The following is an 18168-nucleotide window of genomic DNA, read 5'->3' as shown; positions in this document are numbered from 1 at the left end:
ATGATTAGGCATATAAACATGCAATATTTTTACATGTCCTATACAAAAATTGTACATAAAAATAAGAACTGACCTTGCAGAGGAGTTGCTGGAAGTTTTCTTCTTTGTTGTCTAGAGGTGTCTATTGTATGAACCTAAATCAATTTATATATACATTAATATCTAGTTTAAATGGAATCTGCCAGGTTCTGCAAGCTGTATTAGAGAGGTTGTCTTCTTTTTTTATATTGACAACCCCTTTAAGTACAGTGAATAATACATGAATAATACAGTTGCCGCTTACCTTGGGTCACTAGTTTCTATGCACATATTCACCCCCATTCCCTGCTGTGTACCCACAAAGCGGCCACAAAATTCAACGCTTGCCAAGCACATGCACATAATAGAGACTCCAGGATGAGTCCTGTCAATGTTTTCCAGGACCAGTTTGTGGGGAATGGAGGGGTGTATCCACATACAGCAGTACTATATAATTCATGTAGTACTGTACTTAAAGCGAACCTTTCACCTGCATTTCACTTAATAAACTATCAAAAGTACCTTATAGATCATCCTCATTGTGTTATCATACAGTCTTGTCCCGCTTTCCTGCCATGTACAGTACAGACCAAAAGTTTGGACACGCCTTCTCATTCAAAGAGTTTTATTTATTTTCATGACTATGAAAATTATAGATTCACACTGAAGGCATCAAAACTATGAAATAACACATGTGGAATTATATACATAACAAACAAGTGTGAAACAACTGAAAATATGTCATATTCTAGGTTCTTCAAAGTAGCCACCTTTTGCTTTGATTACTGCTTTGCACACTCTTGGCATTCTCTTGATGAGCTTCAAGAGGTAGTCCCCTGAAATGGTTTTCACTTCACAGGTGTACCCTGTCAGGTTTAATAAGTGGGATTTCTTGCCTTATAAATGGGGTTGGGACCATCAGTTGCGTTGAGGAGAAGTCAGATGGATACACAGCTGATAGTCCTACTGAATAGACTGTTAGAATTTGTATTATGGCAAGAAAAAAGCAGCTAAGTAAAGAAAAACGAGTGGCCATCATTACTTTAAGAAATGAAGGTCAGTCAGTCAGCTGAAAAATTGGGAAAACTTTGAAAGTAAGGGCTATTTGACCATGAAGGAGAGTGATGGGGTGCTGCGCCAGATGTCCTGGCCTCCACAGTCACCGGACCTGAACCCAATCGAGATGGTTTGGGGTGAGCTGGACCGCAGAGTGAAGGCAAAAGGGCCAACAAGTGCTAAGCATCTCTGGGAACTCCTTCAAGACTGTTGGAAGACCATTTCAGGGGACTACCTCTTGAAGCTCATCAAGAGAATGCCAAGAGTGTGCAAAGCAGTAATCAAAGCAAAAGGTGGCTACTTTGAAGAACCTAGAATATGACATATTTTCAGTTGTTTCACACTTGTTTGTTATGTATATAATTCCACATGTGTTAATTCATAGTTTTGATGCCTTCATAGTCATGAAAATAAAGAAAACTCTTTGAATGAGAAGGTGTGTCCAAACTTTTGGTCTGTACTGTATATGCATGGAAAAATCGCCTTATAAAGTACTCTTCTCCAGCTCCACAAGTCACGTTAGAAGTCAAGGGGGTAGCCCTTCCCTCACTCCAGGCTGTAACTCCCCTGCCCTAACCCCGCCTCTATGCAGTCTAATTGTTACCCGGCTCAGTCGCTGGGATCGTGCTTGTACAGGCGGCGCATGCGCCGTCGGACTCAAGCGCGATCCTGTAACTGAATCGCGCATGCGCCGTCCCCGATGCCTTACAGCCTGGAGTGAGGGAAGGGCTACCCCCTTGACTTCTATCGTGACTTGTGGAGCTGGAGAAGAGTACTTTATAAGGCAATTTTTTTCATGCATATACATGGCAGAAAAGCGGGACAAGACTGTATGATAACACAATGAGGATGATCTATAAGGTACTTTTGATAGTTTATTAAGTGAAATGCAGGTGAAAGGTTCGCTTTAAACCGCTATTCCGTTCCCAATGGCAGGACCCCCACCAATCTATTTCCTATCTCGTGGATAGGAGATAACTTTCCACAATCGGAATACCCCATTAATAAGCTGTCAATCATTGTGTGTGGATGGGTAAAGAAGGACTCGTAGGCTTTCTTTGAGTCCTGACAGCATTGAAACAGTGTTTCACATGAACATACTGAATCACATCATGGAATTTATAAAGCACCAAGCTTGAGTGAAAAATTCTGAATATCGACTCATGCACACGTCCGTAGCCATAAAACACAGATACCGGCCATGTGCATTCCGCATTTTGCGGAACGAAATATCCTGCCCTCTATAGAACATTCCTATCCTTGTCCGTAAAATAGACAAGAATAAGACATGCTCTATTTTTTTTATGGTGCCACGGAACGGACATATGGACGTGGACAGCACAATGGACAGTGTGCTGTCTGCATCTTTTGTGGCCCAGTTAAAACTAATGGGTTTGCAACCGACCCACAAAAAATGTGGATCGGATGCAGAATAAATATAGAGTCGTGTGCATGAGCCCTAATACACACACATTTCTATATGTTTTATTGTTTCATTTGGAGCTTTATAGGGGTTTCCTCTATAAACTTCGATGATATTCCAAACAGGTGTGGATCTTAGAAGGTTCTATTAGGCTAATCCTTCATATTTTTAGCAGACCACTGAGTTATGCTTAAAAATGTACAGTATGAATGGTGGTAGATTTATTCTCAGAAAAATCCTTATGTTGACTACTAGCCGTATGATAATAGCAATGGCACTAGTTGATTATTTGGTCTACTGGTGTCACTGCTCTGTATACAGTGCACTGAAATGACACAATTTTTTGGGCAGTGCCCTTTGCAAATGTCCGCAATAATAAAATAAAAAAACTAGCATGCTGCATTAAAGAGCTCAGAAATTAAATTATTCAACCACTTCAGTAGCAACCATGTAAATGAAGGGGTTTGACAGTTGTACTCTCACTCCTGCAGCATAATCGCAGATTGTATATGGCAGCCCAAGACCTAACAATGGCCTCCATGTCTGCCATCTACTGAAGCCTATTAGGCCCTGCCAGAGGCAAGATCTAATAAGCATTCTGTAATACTGACTGGTATAATACACTACAACACAGAAGTATTACATTGCATTAAAACAGCAATCAATCTAATGAACGTTCAAGTCCCCTAATGGGACTAAAATAAATAAATGTGACTAAAATAAAATAAAATAAATAGTAAAGATGTTTGCAAAATAAAAATAAACATAAAATATTCTATTTTCTCAATTAAAATGCTTTGTTGTATCAAATAATAAAAAAAAAATACACATAATTTGTATCTCTGTGTTCGCAATGACCTGAACAATAAAATGCTCGAGACATAAAAAACAATGCAAGTATTGTTTTTTATTAGTGTTGAGCAAATCGAAGTTAACTAAATGGATTCGATCAGAATTTCAGGAAACATTTGATTAATCACCGGCCGTAATGACATGGTGATGACACACATCAGAGCGCGTGAGATTTTCTTCAATCAGGATGGCTGCGATGGCCTCTCCACAATCAAATGGATGAGGTGAGTATGTACTTTTTTAACCCCTGATTAACCCCTGAAAGGTCTCAATGTGACTCAGCGTGACATCTGAGGGGTTCAATGATGGAGGGAGGCGCAATCATTGAGCCCGCTACATACAATGGAAAGTGATTCGTGACTAAGTACTTCATAACAAATCAAATTTCTTCTTGAAGTTTGGCAAAGCAGCTGAATCGAATTTTTGAAAACTTTGTTACTTTTTATGTTCAACCGACCACCCATAAAATGAAATCCCTCAAAATGGCAGTAATTAAAATGTCAAAACATCCTGCATAAGCAGCAAAACATAAGACCTCACACAGCTATGTCAAAAGAAAAACGAACACCAACCTCACTTACCTGATTAATATTATTCTGCTCACGTCTCCTCGTAAGTCGTACACATGGAGAGACATTCAAGCCGGCTACTGTAAGAGCTGATATTCGACATTCAATATCTGAAATCTAAACATAGAATATGGATTTTTACAATCTTAACATGATAAGTGCTAGGATTGTTTAGGCTAAAAGCACAGGTGGGCATTATATATACTAGGGGCACTACAGGTGGGACATTATAAGTACTGGGACAATGCATGGGGGCATAATAACTAATGAGGACACCAAAGGGTAACACTATATCTAATGGGGGCACTTCAGAGGGCATTATAACTACTAGGGGCATTACAGGCGTGCATTATAACTAAGGGCACTTCAGGGGGACATTATAAAAAGTAGGGGCCTACAGCAGGACATTATAAGTACTGGGGCAATACAGAGGCATTATAGCTAATGGGACACTACAAGGGGGCATTATAACTACTGGTGGCACTCCAGTGGGCATTATAACTACTTGTGACACTGCTGTAGGACATTATAAATACTGAGGGCACTATAGGGGGACATTTTAAGTACTGGGGCAATAGAGGGGGCATTATAACTACTGGTGGCACTCCAGTGGGCATTATAACTACTTGTGACACTGCTGTAGGACATTATAAATACTGAGGGCACTATAGGGGGACATTTTAAGTACTGGGGCAATAGAGGGGGCATTATACCTACTGGTGGAGGGTGCAATGTACATGCGCAGCCACTCTGCATTCACTTCTATGGGGAGAGCGCTTGGTGGTGGCCAGACCGAAGTCCTCCAGCCACCACTTTGCAGGGCTCCGTTCCCGATATAGGTGCGGGTCCCAGTGGTGGCACCCCCACCTATAAGACTATGGGCAACCCCTTTAATACAAGTCACTTTCTTCTAATGTATTGTGATTGTTCATATTGCCTCCTTTGCTGGCTTGATTCATTTTTCCATTGCATTATACACCGCTTGTTTCCATGGTTATGACCACCCTGTAATCTAGCAGCAGTGGCCATGCTTGCACATTATAGGAAGAAAGTGCTATTCTATTCGTGCTCCCATGAGAGGCCGGCGCTTTTTCCTAAAGAGTGCAGTCATGGCCACTACTGCTGGATTGCGGGGTGGTCATAACTCCTGGATAAAAACAGTGTATAATGCGATAAAATAATGAATCAAGCCAGCAAAGGAAGCAATATGGACAATCACAATACATTAGTAAGTGTCTTGTACTAACTTTGTCTACTACAGCCATTTGCTGAAGTGAGACAACCCCTTTAACCTCTTTACTCTTAACTCTAGATATTCAGGAACTTTACTATTAACCTTTTCCCCAGTAGACTACCAAGAATATTTTATCGTCACCCTATTCCACATATCCCAACAGTAACGCTGGTCATTCTAAGACTGACATATAAATCTTCACTTTTATGGAATGTAACTCTTTAAGAGGTTGTCCAGGAGTTTAAGAAATTAAAGCACTGTACACTGCGTGCAGAATTATTAGGCAAATGAGTATTTTGACCACATCATCCTCTTTATGCATGTTGTCTTACTCCAAGCTGTATAGGCTCGAAAGCCTACTACCAATTAAGCATATTAGGTGATGAGCATCTCTGTAATGAGAAGGGGTGTGGTCTAATGACATCAACACCCTATATTAGGTGTGCATAATTATTAGGCAACTTCCTTTCCTTTGGCAAAATGGGTCAAAAGAAGGACTTGACAGGCTCAGAAAAGTCAAAAATAGTGAGATATCTTGCAGAGGGATGCAGCACTCTTAAAATTGCAAAGCTTCTGAAGCGTGATCATCGAAAAATCAAGCGTTTCATTCAAAATAGTCAACAGGGTCGCAAGAAGCGTGTGGAAAAACCAAGGCGCAAAATAACTGCCCATGAACTGAGAAAAGTCAAGCGTGCAGCTGCCAAGATGCCACTTGCCACCAGTTTGGCCATATTTCAGAGCTGCAACATCACGGGAGTGCCCAAAAGCACAAGGTGTGCAATACTCAGAGACATGGCCAAGGTAAGAAAGGCTGAAAGACGACCACCACTGAACAAGACACACAAGCTGAAACGTCAAGACTGGGCCAAGAAATATCTCAAGACTGATTTTTCTAAGGTTTTATGGACTGATGAAATGAGAGTGAGTCTTGATAGGCCAGATGGATGGGCCCGTGGCTGGATTGGTAAAGGGCAGAGAGCTCCAGTCCGACTCAGACGCCAGCAAGGTGGAGGTGGAGTACTGGTTTGGGCTGGTATCATCAAAGATGAGCTTGTGGGGCCTTTTCGGGTTGAGGATGGAGTCAAGCTCAACTCCCAGTCCTACTGCCAGTTTCTGGAAGACACCTTCTTCAAGCAGTGGTACAGGAAGAAGTCTGCATCCTTCAAGAAAAACATGATTTTCATGCAGGACAATGCTCCATCACACGCGTCCAAGTACTCCACAGCGTGGCTGGCAAGAAAGGGTATAAAAGAAGAAAATCTAATGACATGGCCTCCTTGTTCACCTGATCTGAACCCCATTGAGAACCTGTGGTCCATCATCAAATGTGAGATTTACAAGGAGGGAAAACAGTACACCTCTCTGAACAGTGTCTGGGAGGCTGTGGTTGCTGCTGCACGCAATGTTGATGGTGAACAGATCAAAACACTGACAGAATCCATGGATGGCAGGCTTTTGAGTGTCCTTGCAAAGAAAGGTGGCTATATTGGTCACTGATTTGTTTTTGTTTTGTTTTTGAATGTCAGAAATGTATATTTGTGAATGTTGAGATGTTATATTGGTTTCACTGGTAAAAATAAATAATTGAAATGGGTATATATTTGTTTTTTGTTAAGTTGCCTAATAATTATGCACAGTAATAGTCACCTGCACACACAGATATCCCCCTAAAATAGCTAAAACTAAAAACAAACTAAAAACTACTTCCAAAAATATTCAGCTTTGATATTAATGAGTTTTTTGGGTTCATTGAGAACATGGTTGTTGTTCAATAATAAAATTAATCCTCAAAAATACAACTTGCCTAATAATTCTGCACTCCCTGTAAATCTGATATAAATCTGATATAAATATGATATATATCAGCTAAGCAATTTTTAGGCAAAAAAATATATTTACTCATGTACTTAGTTCTGATCTGGCCCTTTCTTGACATGTAGTTACAGAGCCTACAGAGGAGGTTTTCCTTATGAATATTTGGGTGTGTGAACAAAGACTGCCTTTCTCCTCGTCCTGTGAATAAAAGTGCTGCCCTGTCTGCAGTCTGACTTCTGGGATACTCATGTTGTATGTGTGGGACTACAAGTCCCAGCTGTACAATACAATTACATTGCTGGTACACACAGGCTCTTCCCCCTACCTGTTTTTGTGCAATACTCTGCAGACAGCAGAAGAGTACAGAGAACTCCTCCAGTCTTTGTCAGCATTGTGTTTTTAGGGTGAGAAGGGAGGATCCTGTGCACAGCATTTATCTCTTCAGTGCCTTGAGAAGAGGAACCCCTGCAGCTGCAGACAGCTTAGCCAGCAGGTCGGGCAGTTTAGGGGGCGTGGCTTGTTCCTCCAACCAGCACAGCCTTCATATTGGCGTTCCGGGACAGACAGACCTGCTCCCCCTTCTGCTCCCTCAGGCTTGTGCATGGAACGTGATCATAGCAGGGAAAGAAGCTGACATCACAGCAGTGGCGTACCAAGGGGGGGGCGGGGGGGCGGCCCGCCCCGGGTGCCACTCACAAGGGGGGTGCCAGCCTCGACTAAGGATAAAAAAAAAAAATTAAAAAAAAATGTGGCGAGTGGGCCGGCCCAGGCGTGGCACTGTGATAGGGGCAGGGCTCCAGATGGTCTCTCCCTCCCCCTGTGCTGCTGCCGCCGCGGCCAATAAGAAGAGGGACAGGGCCGGGGGAGGGGCTGTGGCCACTGCGCCACCAATGAAGATAACTGAGCTGTTAATACAAATACAGGAGGCGGGTGCTGGAATCACATAGCCTGCACCCGACCTCTATGACAGGGAGCTGCGATCAGCTGCAGTTAACCGCTCAGGTGCCGCTCCCTGTCATAGAGGTCGGGTGCAGGCTATGTGATTCCAGCACCCGCCTCCTGTATTTGTATTAACAGCTCAGTTATCTTCAGAGTGCCCCCCCCAGTATAATAAACATTGAGTGCGCCCCCCCCCCAGTATAATAAACATTGATTGCGGCGCCCCCCCCCCCCCCCAGTATAATAAACATTGAGTGCGGCGCCCCCCCCCCCAGTATAATAAACATTGATTGCGGCGCCCCCCCCCCCAGTATAATAAACATTGAGTGCGCCCCCCCCCCCAGTATAATAAACATTGGTGGGCAGTGGGCAGTGGCAATGAGGGTTAAAAAATAAAAAATTAACTCACCTCCTCCAATTGATCGCGTAGCTGCTGCCGGTCTCCTTGTAATTTCTTCAGGACCTGTGGTGACGTCACTGAGCTCCAGCCTCTATCACATGGTCCATTACCATGGTGATGGATCATGTGATGAGCTCAGTGACATCACCACAGGTCCTGCGTCCTGAAGAAAGTACATGAGACCGGCTGCTACGTGATCAATTGGAGGTGGTGAGTTAATTTTTATTTATTTTTTTAACCCTCATTGGCACTGCCCACCAATGTTTATTATGTTGGGGGGGGGGCGCACTATGCCACCAATGTTTATTATACTGGGGTGTTGGGGGGGGGGGGGCACTGCACCACCAATGTTTATATGTTTATTATGCTAGGGAGGGGGGGCGCACTGCCCACCAATGTTTATTATGTTGGGGGGGCACACTGCGCCACCAATGTTTATTATGTTGGGGGGGGGCACACTGCGCCACCAATGTTTATTATGTTGGGGGGGCACACTGCGCCACCAATGTTTATTATACTGGGGTGTTGGGGGGGGGGGCGCACTGCACCACCAATGTTTATATGTTTATTATGCTAGGGAGGGGGGCGCACTGCCCACCAATGTTTATTATGTTGGGGGGGCACACTGCGCCACCAATGTTTATTATACTAGGGTGTTGGGGGGGCGCACTGCACCACCAATGTTTATATGTTTATTATACTAGGGAGGGGGGGCGCACTGCGTCACCAATGTTTATTATACTGGGGTTTAAGGGGGTGCAGGTTTTTATTTTATTAAGGAAGGGTTAAGGGGTCTATTAAGGGGTGGTTAATGGGTTTTATTAAGGGGGGTTAATGGGTTTATTTCGTTAAGGGGGTGTGCAGAGGTTTATTTTATTAAGGGGTTTTATTTTTATTTATAAATATTATTGAAAACATTGAAAAAAGTTTGTGCATGTTTTCTTAACTTTCTTGGGGGGGGGGGGGGGGGGGGGGGTGCCAAATGCTCTAGGTACGCCCCTGCATCACAGGTCATGTGATGCTTAGCTAACTAGGAGAAAGGGGCCACTGTAGATGAAGTAAGTGAATTGAAAACCCCATACATTTGCTTATGCAGATTACACACTTCAGTTATGTGGTCATTTATTTCAATCAGTTATTCTGAGCCAGTTATTGTGTGGGTAAAAAACATAGAACAGGTGCAAATCAAATAACTATACCTGATCTCTGAGTAGGCTTCACTCCTGGTTTTGGCTCAAAAATAACTGACCAAATAACTGAGGTTTGAACTTAGCCTTAGTTAGAAACATACAAAGAACAAAACATTTATTTGAAACCCCCTTTAAGCTACTCACCTGTTAATATCCCTATCCTTTTTATTTTGCTGTGATGTCTTACACATCCACATGACCTCTGCAGCCAATCACTGGTCTCAGTGGTCTTGTGCCGTGCTTGCTAGTATCACCACTGAGGCCAGTCATTGGCTGCAGTGGTTAAATGAAAGGCTACATGGAGTGGCGTGGGGATTTCACACGTGAATATCCTGCTGATAGGTTAATATCTTAAATGGCAGAACTACAAATTTAATTGCACTGTAGACCTATACTATTTACGGTCTGTGACTGTCTTTAAGAGCCCTGGTGTTGCTGTCATTTGTGCAATATCATCAAGATAGTCATCAGTTATTGTTCTACTTTCTTTTTGAAAGTGAATGTGAAATATTTCTTCTTTGAACATTAACGGGACCTATTCTAAGATTGCAGAAGGAGATAATACTAACCCAAATGCCGACATTCCTATGCGCTTCACAATTTAATCATAGAAGGACAGTAAATAGCCCCATGTTCATTACCTTGAATCTCATCTGATTCAATTATGTTAAAATAAGATGAATGACAGCAACAGAAATAACATCAACTAATACAAGTTATATACTGACTATGTCCACTCAGCAGTGACCACAGTGGCAACTAAATAAGCTTTGCAGTGTGAAGACCCGACCAAACCTGTCAGTGTAACATCCGATATGAGGAGCAAATGAGTCAGACAGTAAAATTTAAGTACTGTATATCTGAAACATTCTTTACCGTAACAATGTGTAGCTCAAAATAAATATGTTTTTAAGTTTGTCCACAATCCAAATAAATTACCTGACGCTCAGCATGATGAACCTGGGCAGCTGCTGTCGCAACTTGATCTTCAAGATCTGCGAGTTCAATCTCTGTAGTTACACTGTTGATTTTGCGTGCAGAGTCTTCTATCTCCTCAAGTTGCCCTTCTAACCCATACACAGTGCCAGCTGCTAGGTACACCTGTAGGTTTAGTAAGATGGAATTACTGGATAATCAAAGTATTTCTGTATGCTCGTTATCAAATGTTATATGTAAGCACAAGAAAGTACTGCTGGGGCCCACACCAATCTCGAGAATGGGGGCGCACGTGGTTACACATGTGCGCTATTACTCCATTCATCTCTTTGGGGCTGTAGGAGATAGCTGAGTGCTTGTACTGCTATCTTTGGCAGTCCCATAGACTGGGGTCCTTTACTTTCTCCTTGCTGAGAGAGAAATATAGCTGAAACAATGTGCATATTTTATCTAAACAGGGAACTACAAACAGTCTGTGTGTGTGTGTCTTTGGATGGCACTTGCCAGTTAGTAAAGCCCTGTGATCACATTAACTTTCGTACTAATCAAGCAGTCTCTTTCCCTTGGCAGTGTGATGGGAGTAAGGAGAATTCACTGTAAGACTTGTAGAAACAGTGACTGTGACCGGGCTGTAGCTTTATCTCCAACTCCATTTATAGCAGATAATGGAATCTACTGAATTACACTGTCGGCATTATGTCAAAACAATTCAATAGATTTGAGGTCTGGCAGGGCATACAGTATTATAAATCATTATAAGGTCTCATGCCACCTGTGCCGTGCATTAGGGTCCGAAAATTACTGTCCCCAATGCACAGATACCATCCATGTGGCCTGCTCTGATGGATGCAGACCCATTCAACTTGAATGGGTCCGCGATCTGTCTGCAACGCAAAAAAATAGAGCATGTTTTATTTTCTTGCGGTGCAGAGGCGCATGGACTGAAATGCCACAGAAGCACTCCGTAGTGCTCCCATGGCCTTCCGCTCCGTGCCTCCGCTCTGTATCTTCGGGATTGTGGACCCATTGAAGTGAATAGGTCCACATCCGTGATACATAGAAACATAGAATGTTCGGCAGATAAGAACCATTTGGCCGATCTAGTCTGCCCAATATACTATACGGGTTGCATATGGCCAGTGCCCATATATTGCAGACCTGCTGTTTGCGAGCCGCAATACGGCCACAGCCGGCACACATTGGTGTGCATGAGCCTTAATGCCATGCGATCCTATCAAAGGAGCAGAGGTCAGAGGAGCAGAGGTCAGAACAGGAAATCTCACTTACACATGCAGCATGTTTCTCGCATTGAACTGACTCATCTAAGTCTGGCCTTAAAATCTAACATGCACCATCCTTCTTTTCCCTGACAAATGCCATCAGGGGAGAGTCGGGACACCCAAATCACATTTTATGGAGCTCTAATTATCAGGAATAGTGAATAGTTATAGAAATAGCTATTCTGCTGGGCAACGATCCAGCCAGGAGATGGTACTTCACTGTGAAGTGATCTCTGCATTGGGCTGCTTCACAACCCCTCCCCTTTTCTTTGAGTGACAGCTAGAGCATCCAACCAGGTGATTACTGCAGCTGTCACTCCGTAAAGTGAAGGGGCTGTGAAGCGGCTGAATCCAGAGAGCACTTCACAGTGAAGCACCACCTCTAGTGCACTTTCAGGAGCTATGTTTGTACTGCTCTCCCCAGCCACTACCTAATGCTGTCAGCAGTTCTGCATAGTCAAAACTACTGATAGACCCCTTTTAAAAGGAATCTGTCACCCGGTACCTCCCTCTCAAACTGTTTACATAGACACTTAGCTCTTGCTCAACTTATTAAAACGCTTTTTTTCTTTTGATCCGAGGCTCCATTACTGAATTATGATACTTTTTCTTAATATGCAAATTAGGCCTTTGGTGCAAACATTCACCTTGTTGCACCAAAGCTCCACTCCTTTCTGTGGCCAGCCCCTACCTTGCTGCTTGGCAAGGGCCTGACTCTGTCAATCAAAGTACTCAGGTAGTGGATGGTCACAGAAAGGAGCGGAGCTTGGATGCAACAAGAGCAATGCTAACTTAAGAAAACGTTTCATGTCTATGCAAACAGTTGAATATGGAGGTCAATAACCAATATATGCCCCAACCAGGGATTCCTTGACTATTCAAACACATGAATAGAATTACACACCTAAGCCTGGGGTATACACCATAACATAAAACCTACAAATAACTACCAGACCGCTTGTAAATTAATATCATTTTATTACATAATTGCAAAAAGCTATCTCACAAACATGATTAAAAGAACATAGGTGCATCTGGAGGATGAACACAGCGGATACTACGTTCATGGATCTGTCCATCTATACAAACATGGTTAACAATAAGGTGCCAGTGTAGGAAACATATTACATAATAATCAAATGGACAACAAACAATTACCCATGCTGTGCTTCCTCCAGGATGGCACCAGCCCCGACGCGCGTTTCGGCGAACCTTCGTCCAGACAAGCGGTCTGGTAGTTATTTGTCGGTTTTATAAATATGGAGGTCACTGGTGACAGATTCCCTTTAAGCACCACTTTATACAGCACTGCATTAAAACAGCTCTCACATAGAAACATGAGGGCCACTTAACGTTCACTACATGAAAAATAAAAAAAGCTATGTCTTGTAGAAAAGTGTACCCTTATACACAATGATTTGAAATGTCATATACAGTATTTACAGTATTACACAATAGGCATAAATATAAATTATAGTCTCCAGTATTATTCTGACTTTTCACATTCTTGAAATACAGTTCCCTTGTCACGATGTTCACATCTGTGCTGGTTACGTTCACTGTTCTGCCGTCATAGGAACACAACAACGAAAATCACTGCAATTCCGGATCTGGCAGTTCATGGACGTCAACATCTGATGGATGCCGCTGACCATGATGAGATCTGACGGGTTATCATCTGCCAGGATATAAAATTGTGTCCAGCATTTATGACCTGATCTGTGAATGAGGCCCCAACACAGAAGTGATCAAAGATTTATATGTTTTCAAGCATCAGGTTATGAGGTTCTGCAGCAGCTGAGGTGTGTTTTATGATGTTCTATAGCAGCTGAGGTGTGTATTATGAGGTTTTACAGCAGCTGAGGTGTGTAATAGGAGGTTCTGCAGCAGCTTAGGTGTGTATTATGAGGTTCTGCAGCAGCTGAGGTGTGTATTATGAGGTTCTATAGCAGCTGAGGTGTGTATTATGAAGTTCTGCAACAGCTGAGGTGTGTATGATGAGGTTCTACAGCAGCTGAGGTGTGTATTAGGAGGTTCTGCAGCAGCTGAGGTGTGTAATAGGATGTTCTGCAGCATCTGTGGTGTGTATTATGAGGTTCTGTAGCAGCTGCAATGTGTATTATGAGGTTCTGTAGCAGCTGAAGTGTGTATTATGCGGTTCTGCAGCAGCTGAGGTGTGTATTATAAGGTTCTGCAGCAGCTATGGTGTGTATTATGAGGTTCTGTAGCAGCTGAGGTGTGTATTATGAGGTTCTGCAGCAGCTATGGTGTGTATTATGAGGTACTGTAGCAGCTGCGGTGTGTATTATGAATCATACCCTACCCAAGATATTTGCCCAAAAACTGAAAAAACTATGGCTCTCAGACTATGGAGACACTAAAACATGATTTTTTTTGTTTCAAAAATGAAATCATTGTGTAAAACTTACATAAATAAAAAATAGTATACATATTCGGTATTGCCGCGTCCGTGACAACCTGCTCTATAAAAATATTACATGCTCTAACCTGTCAGATGAATATTGAAAATAACAAAAAATAAAAACGGTGCCAAAACAGCTATTTTTTGTTACCTTGCCTCATAAAAAGTGTAATATAGAGCAACCAAAAATCATATGTAACCTAAACTAGTACCAACAACACTGCCACCCTATCCCGTAGTTTTATAAAATGGGGTAACTTTTTGGAGTTTCTACTCTAGGGGTGCATCAGGGGGGCTTCAAATGGGACATGGTGTAAAAAAAACGGTCCAGCAAAATCTGCCTTCCAAAACCGTATGGCATTCCTTTCCTTCTGCACCCTGCCGTGTTGCCGTACAGCGGTTTACGACCACATATGGGGTGTTTCTGTAAACTACAGAATCAGAGCTATAAATATTGAGTTTTTTTGGGCTGTTAACCCTTGTTATTAAAATGGAAAATCTGCCAAAAAAGTGAAATTTTGAAATTGTATCTCTATTTTCCATTAAATCTTGTGGAACACCTAAAGGGTTAACAAAGTTTGTAAAATCAGTTTTGAATACCTTGAGGGGTGAAGTTTCTTAGATGGCGTCACTTTTATGGAGTTTCTGCTCTAGGGGTGCATCAGGGGGGCAGCTAATGGGACATGATGTCAAAAAAAACAGTCCAGCAAAATCTTCCTTCCAAAAACCATACGGTGCACCTTTCCCTCTACGCCCTACTGTGTGCCCGTACAGTAGTTTAGGGCCACATATGGGGTGTTTCTGCAAACTATATAATCGGGGCAAAAAATATAGCATTTTCTTTGGCTGTTAACCCTTGCTTTGTTACTGGAAAAAATTGATTAAAATGGGAAATTTGCAAAAAAATTGAAATTCTGAAATGTTATCACCATTTGCCATTAACTCTTGTGGAACACCTAAAGGGTTAACAAAGTTTGTAAAATCAGTTTTGAATATCTTGAGGGGTGTAGTTTCTAGAATGGGGTCATTTTTGGGTGGTTTCTATTATGTAAGCCTCGCAAAGTGACTTCAGACCTGAACTAGTCCCTAAAAAGTGGGTTTTTGAACATTTCTGAAAAATTTCAAGATTTGCTTCTAAACTTCTAAGCCTTGTAACATCCCCCAAAAATAAAATATAATTCCCAAATTGATCCAAACATGAAGTAGACATATGGGGAATGTAAAGTAATAACTATTTTTGTAGGTATTACTATGTATTATAGAAGTAGAGAAATTGAAACTTGGAAATTTGCAATTTCTTACAAATTTTTGGTAAATTTGTTTTTTTTTTATAAATAAAAATTAATATTGACTTCATTTTACCAGTGTCATAAAGTACAATATGTGACGAAAAAACAATCTCAGAATGGCCTGGATAAGTCAAAGTTTTTTAAAGTTATCACCACTTAAAGTGACACTGGTCAGATTTGCAAAAAATGGCCTGGTCCTTAAAGGGCTTCTGTCACCCCGCAAAAGTCATTTTTTTTTTTTTGGATAGTTACATTCCTTATAGCGCGATATAGGAGAATATAATGGTATTACTTACTTTCATGCGGCCGTTTCTTTAGAAAACGAAGTTTTATAATATGTAAATGCGGTCTCTACCAGCAAGTAGGGCGTCTACTTGCTGGTAGCCGCAGCAGAAAACCGCCCCCTCGCCGTGTTGATTGACAGGGCCAGCCGTGATCTCCTCCTCCGGCCGGCCCTGTCAGTAGTTCAAAAATCGCGCGCCTCTGTTCAATCGGCGCAGGCGCTCTGAGATGAGGAGGCTCGTCTCCTCAGCACTCCCTCAGTGCGCCTGCGCCGATGACGTCTTCTCTTTCGGTGATATCATCGGCGCAGGCGCACTGAGGTAGTTCTGAGGAGACGAGCCTCCTCATCTCAGAGCGCCTGCGCCGATTGAACAGAGGCGCGCGATTTTTGAACTACTGACAGGGCCGGCCGGAGGAGGAGATCACGGCTGGCTCGTCTCCTCAGAACTCCCTCAGTGCGCCTGCGCCGATGACATCACCGAAAGAGAAGACGTCATCGGCGCAGGCGCACTGAGGGAGTGCTGAGGAGACGAGCCTCCTCATCTCAGAGCGCCTGCGCCGATTGAACAGAGGCGCGCGATTTTTGAACTACTGACAGGGCCGGCCGGAGGAGGAGATCACGGCTGGCCCTGTCAATCAACACGGCGAGGGGGCGGTTTTCTGCTGCGGCTACCAGCAAGTAGACGCCCTACTTGCTGGTAGAGACCGCATTTACATATTATAAAACTTCGTTTTCTAAAGAAACGGCCGCATGAAAGTAAGTAATACCATTATATTCTCCTATATCGCGCTATAAGGAATGTAACTATCCAAAAAAAAAAATATGACTTTTGCGGGGTGACAGAAGCCCTTTAAGGTGAAATATGGTTGTGTCCTAAAGGGGTTAAGAGGTGTGATGGGTCACTCACAAGGGGGCCCAATTCAGATTCTTGCCATGGTGCCCAGTGATTACTATGTACGCCCCCGCAGAGAAGTCTTGAGCCAGTAATTTTAAATAGAAATGTTTAATACTGTGCTAACACATTGTCCCATGCAATGTAGTAATATAGGTATATGCAGTATATATGATGCGCAGCCTGGTGTAGTAGATTAGGGCAGCATAAAACTGGTGACAAATTCCCTTTAAAAGTAATGAAGAAATTCGACAATTAGTCCACCCAAAGAAGAGAAGGTAACATGATCAAGCTATCCATGGAAGAGCTTTTTGACATGGGTTCCTCTTTATTATGGTCTTATTTAAAGAGCTCAGATGGAATACTAGAGCCACTTGATTATACCTCTTGATCAGTACTTATGTCTAAAAGCCTGAACAAGAAAGGAAAGCTTTAAAAATCCTGTAAATTGGCTGAAAGGTACCATGTAACATGCAAAGGAAGCTACTAGATTGCACATCAGTTGCACTACACCAAAAGCTACTTTGCACCTGACCCTGGCATACATGTTTTCCCAAAGCTTTCACACAGTTATAAAACAAGGGGGGTAGGTGCATTGATTCAACTAATATGTAATGCTTATCCTGGCCAATTAAAGCAAAGTTGTTAAAAATCATAAAATCACAGAAAACTGGAGACCTTTGTTTTCCTTCTGTATACCTATCAAAAATATGAATTTTATCTCTTTATGTCTCTCCTCCCACAGTATGCAGTCTCACAGAAAGAATTAATACCCCATTCCCCTTTTCTCCTTGCTGTTTCCAATGTTGAGCTAGTCTTCCCTGGATATAACATCATTTTCTCAGAAGCGACGTTCTGTGTGCATAGGTGTCACGGATGTACCGAGACATACGGACGTCCCCGTGACAGTGAGTGGCAGGAGACCTTTAAGACTCGCAACACGTGGTTTGATTTGACATGTTTACCTTGTGGATCAATAGGAGTCTGTGTTGTTTCTAGTACTGGCCACACCCTTAACCTTCAGGTGTTGCTATTGTGGTCATTTAACTTTCCCTATTTATAGTTGTTTATCCCATAATGCTGTTCAGTTTATAGCTTCAGTTGGACCTGTGGATAGCTGGTGTTTGGATCTCGGCTGAGTTCCTGGTGCTGCCATAGCTTTTTGGAAGTTAAGTGTTACCTTTCCCTTTTGTATTTTATTTTGACTTTTCTGTGTGTTGCATTTCCTTGTCGTTTTGTATCAGGCCTCAAGGAGACTCCCATTTATCCTTCCTTTTTGGAGGAACAGGTTGTCTCATTCCTGTCATTAGTACCAGGGTCCTTTAGGGTTAGATAGGACTTTAGGTACTCACATACCTTTGGGGTCTGTTCATACAGATAGTCAGTCAGGGCTTTGGTTAGGGTTTTCACTAGGAGGTGTCCATCTTCCTTCCCTAGTTTTCAGGCCTTATTTCCTTTCCCCTTTCCCTCCTATGTCCAGTGTGGGGTTTCCCTCCCACATTAGAGTGTGACAAGAGTGTGACAATAGGTTACCCTGAAGCTAATCAACAGTACATGGGACATCACTGCT

The 18168-nt window shown here is 42.6% G+C and overlaps 1 protein-coding gene across 1 annotated transcript in view; it reads right to left on the bottom strand.

Annotated features, from left to right (window-relative positions):
• LOC121002015 (myosin VIIA and Rab interacting protein) overlaps positions 1–18168 on the bottom strand; it is a 642833-nt gene that overhangs the window by 5843 nt on the left and 618822 nt on the right. Inside the window, exons 13-15 of the mRNA XM_040433314.1 lie at positions 10436–10597; positions 3931–4035; positions 74–134 (exon numbers count right to left, since the gene is read on the bottom strand). Of these exons, the coding sequence (XP_040289248.1) occupies positions 74–134; positions 3931–4035; positions 10436–10597 (328 nt within the window). The remainder of the gene's footprint in view (positions 1–73; positions 135–3930; positions 4036–10435; positions 10598–18168) is intronic.

This window comes from Bufo bufo, chromosome 5, assembly GCF_905171765.1.
Source record: "Bufo bufo chromosome 5, aBufBuf1.1, whole genome shotgun sequence".
NCBI classification, from domain to species: domain Eukaryota; kingdom Metazoa; phylum Chordata; class Amphibia; order Anura; family Bufonidae; genus Bufo; species Bufo bufo.
The sequence above is the reverse complement of the archived record's forward strand: the minus strand, read 5'-3'. Positions and strand labels throughout refer to the sequence as shown.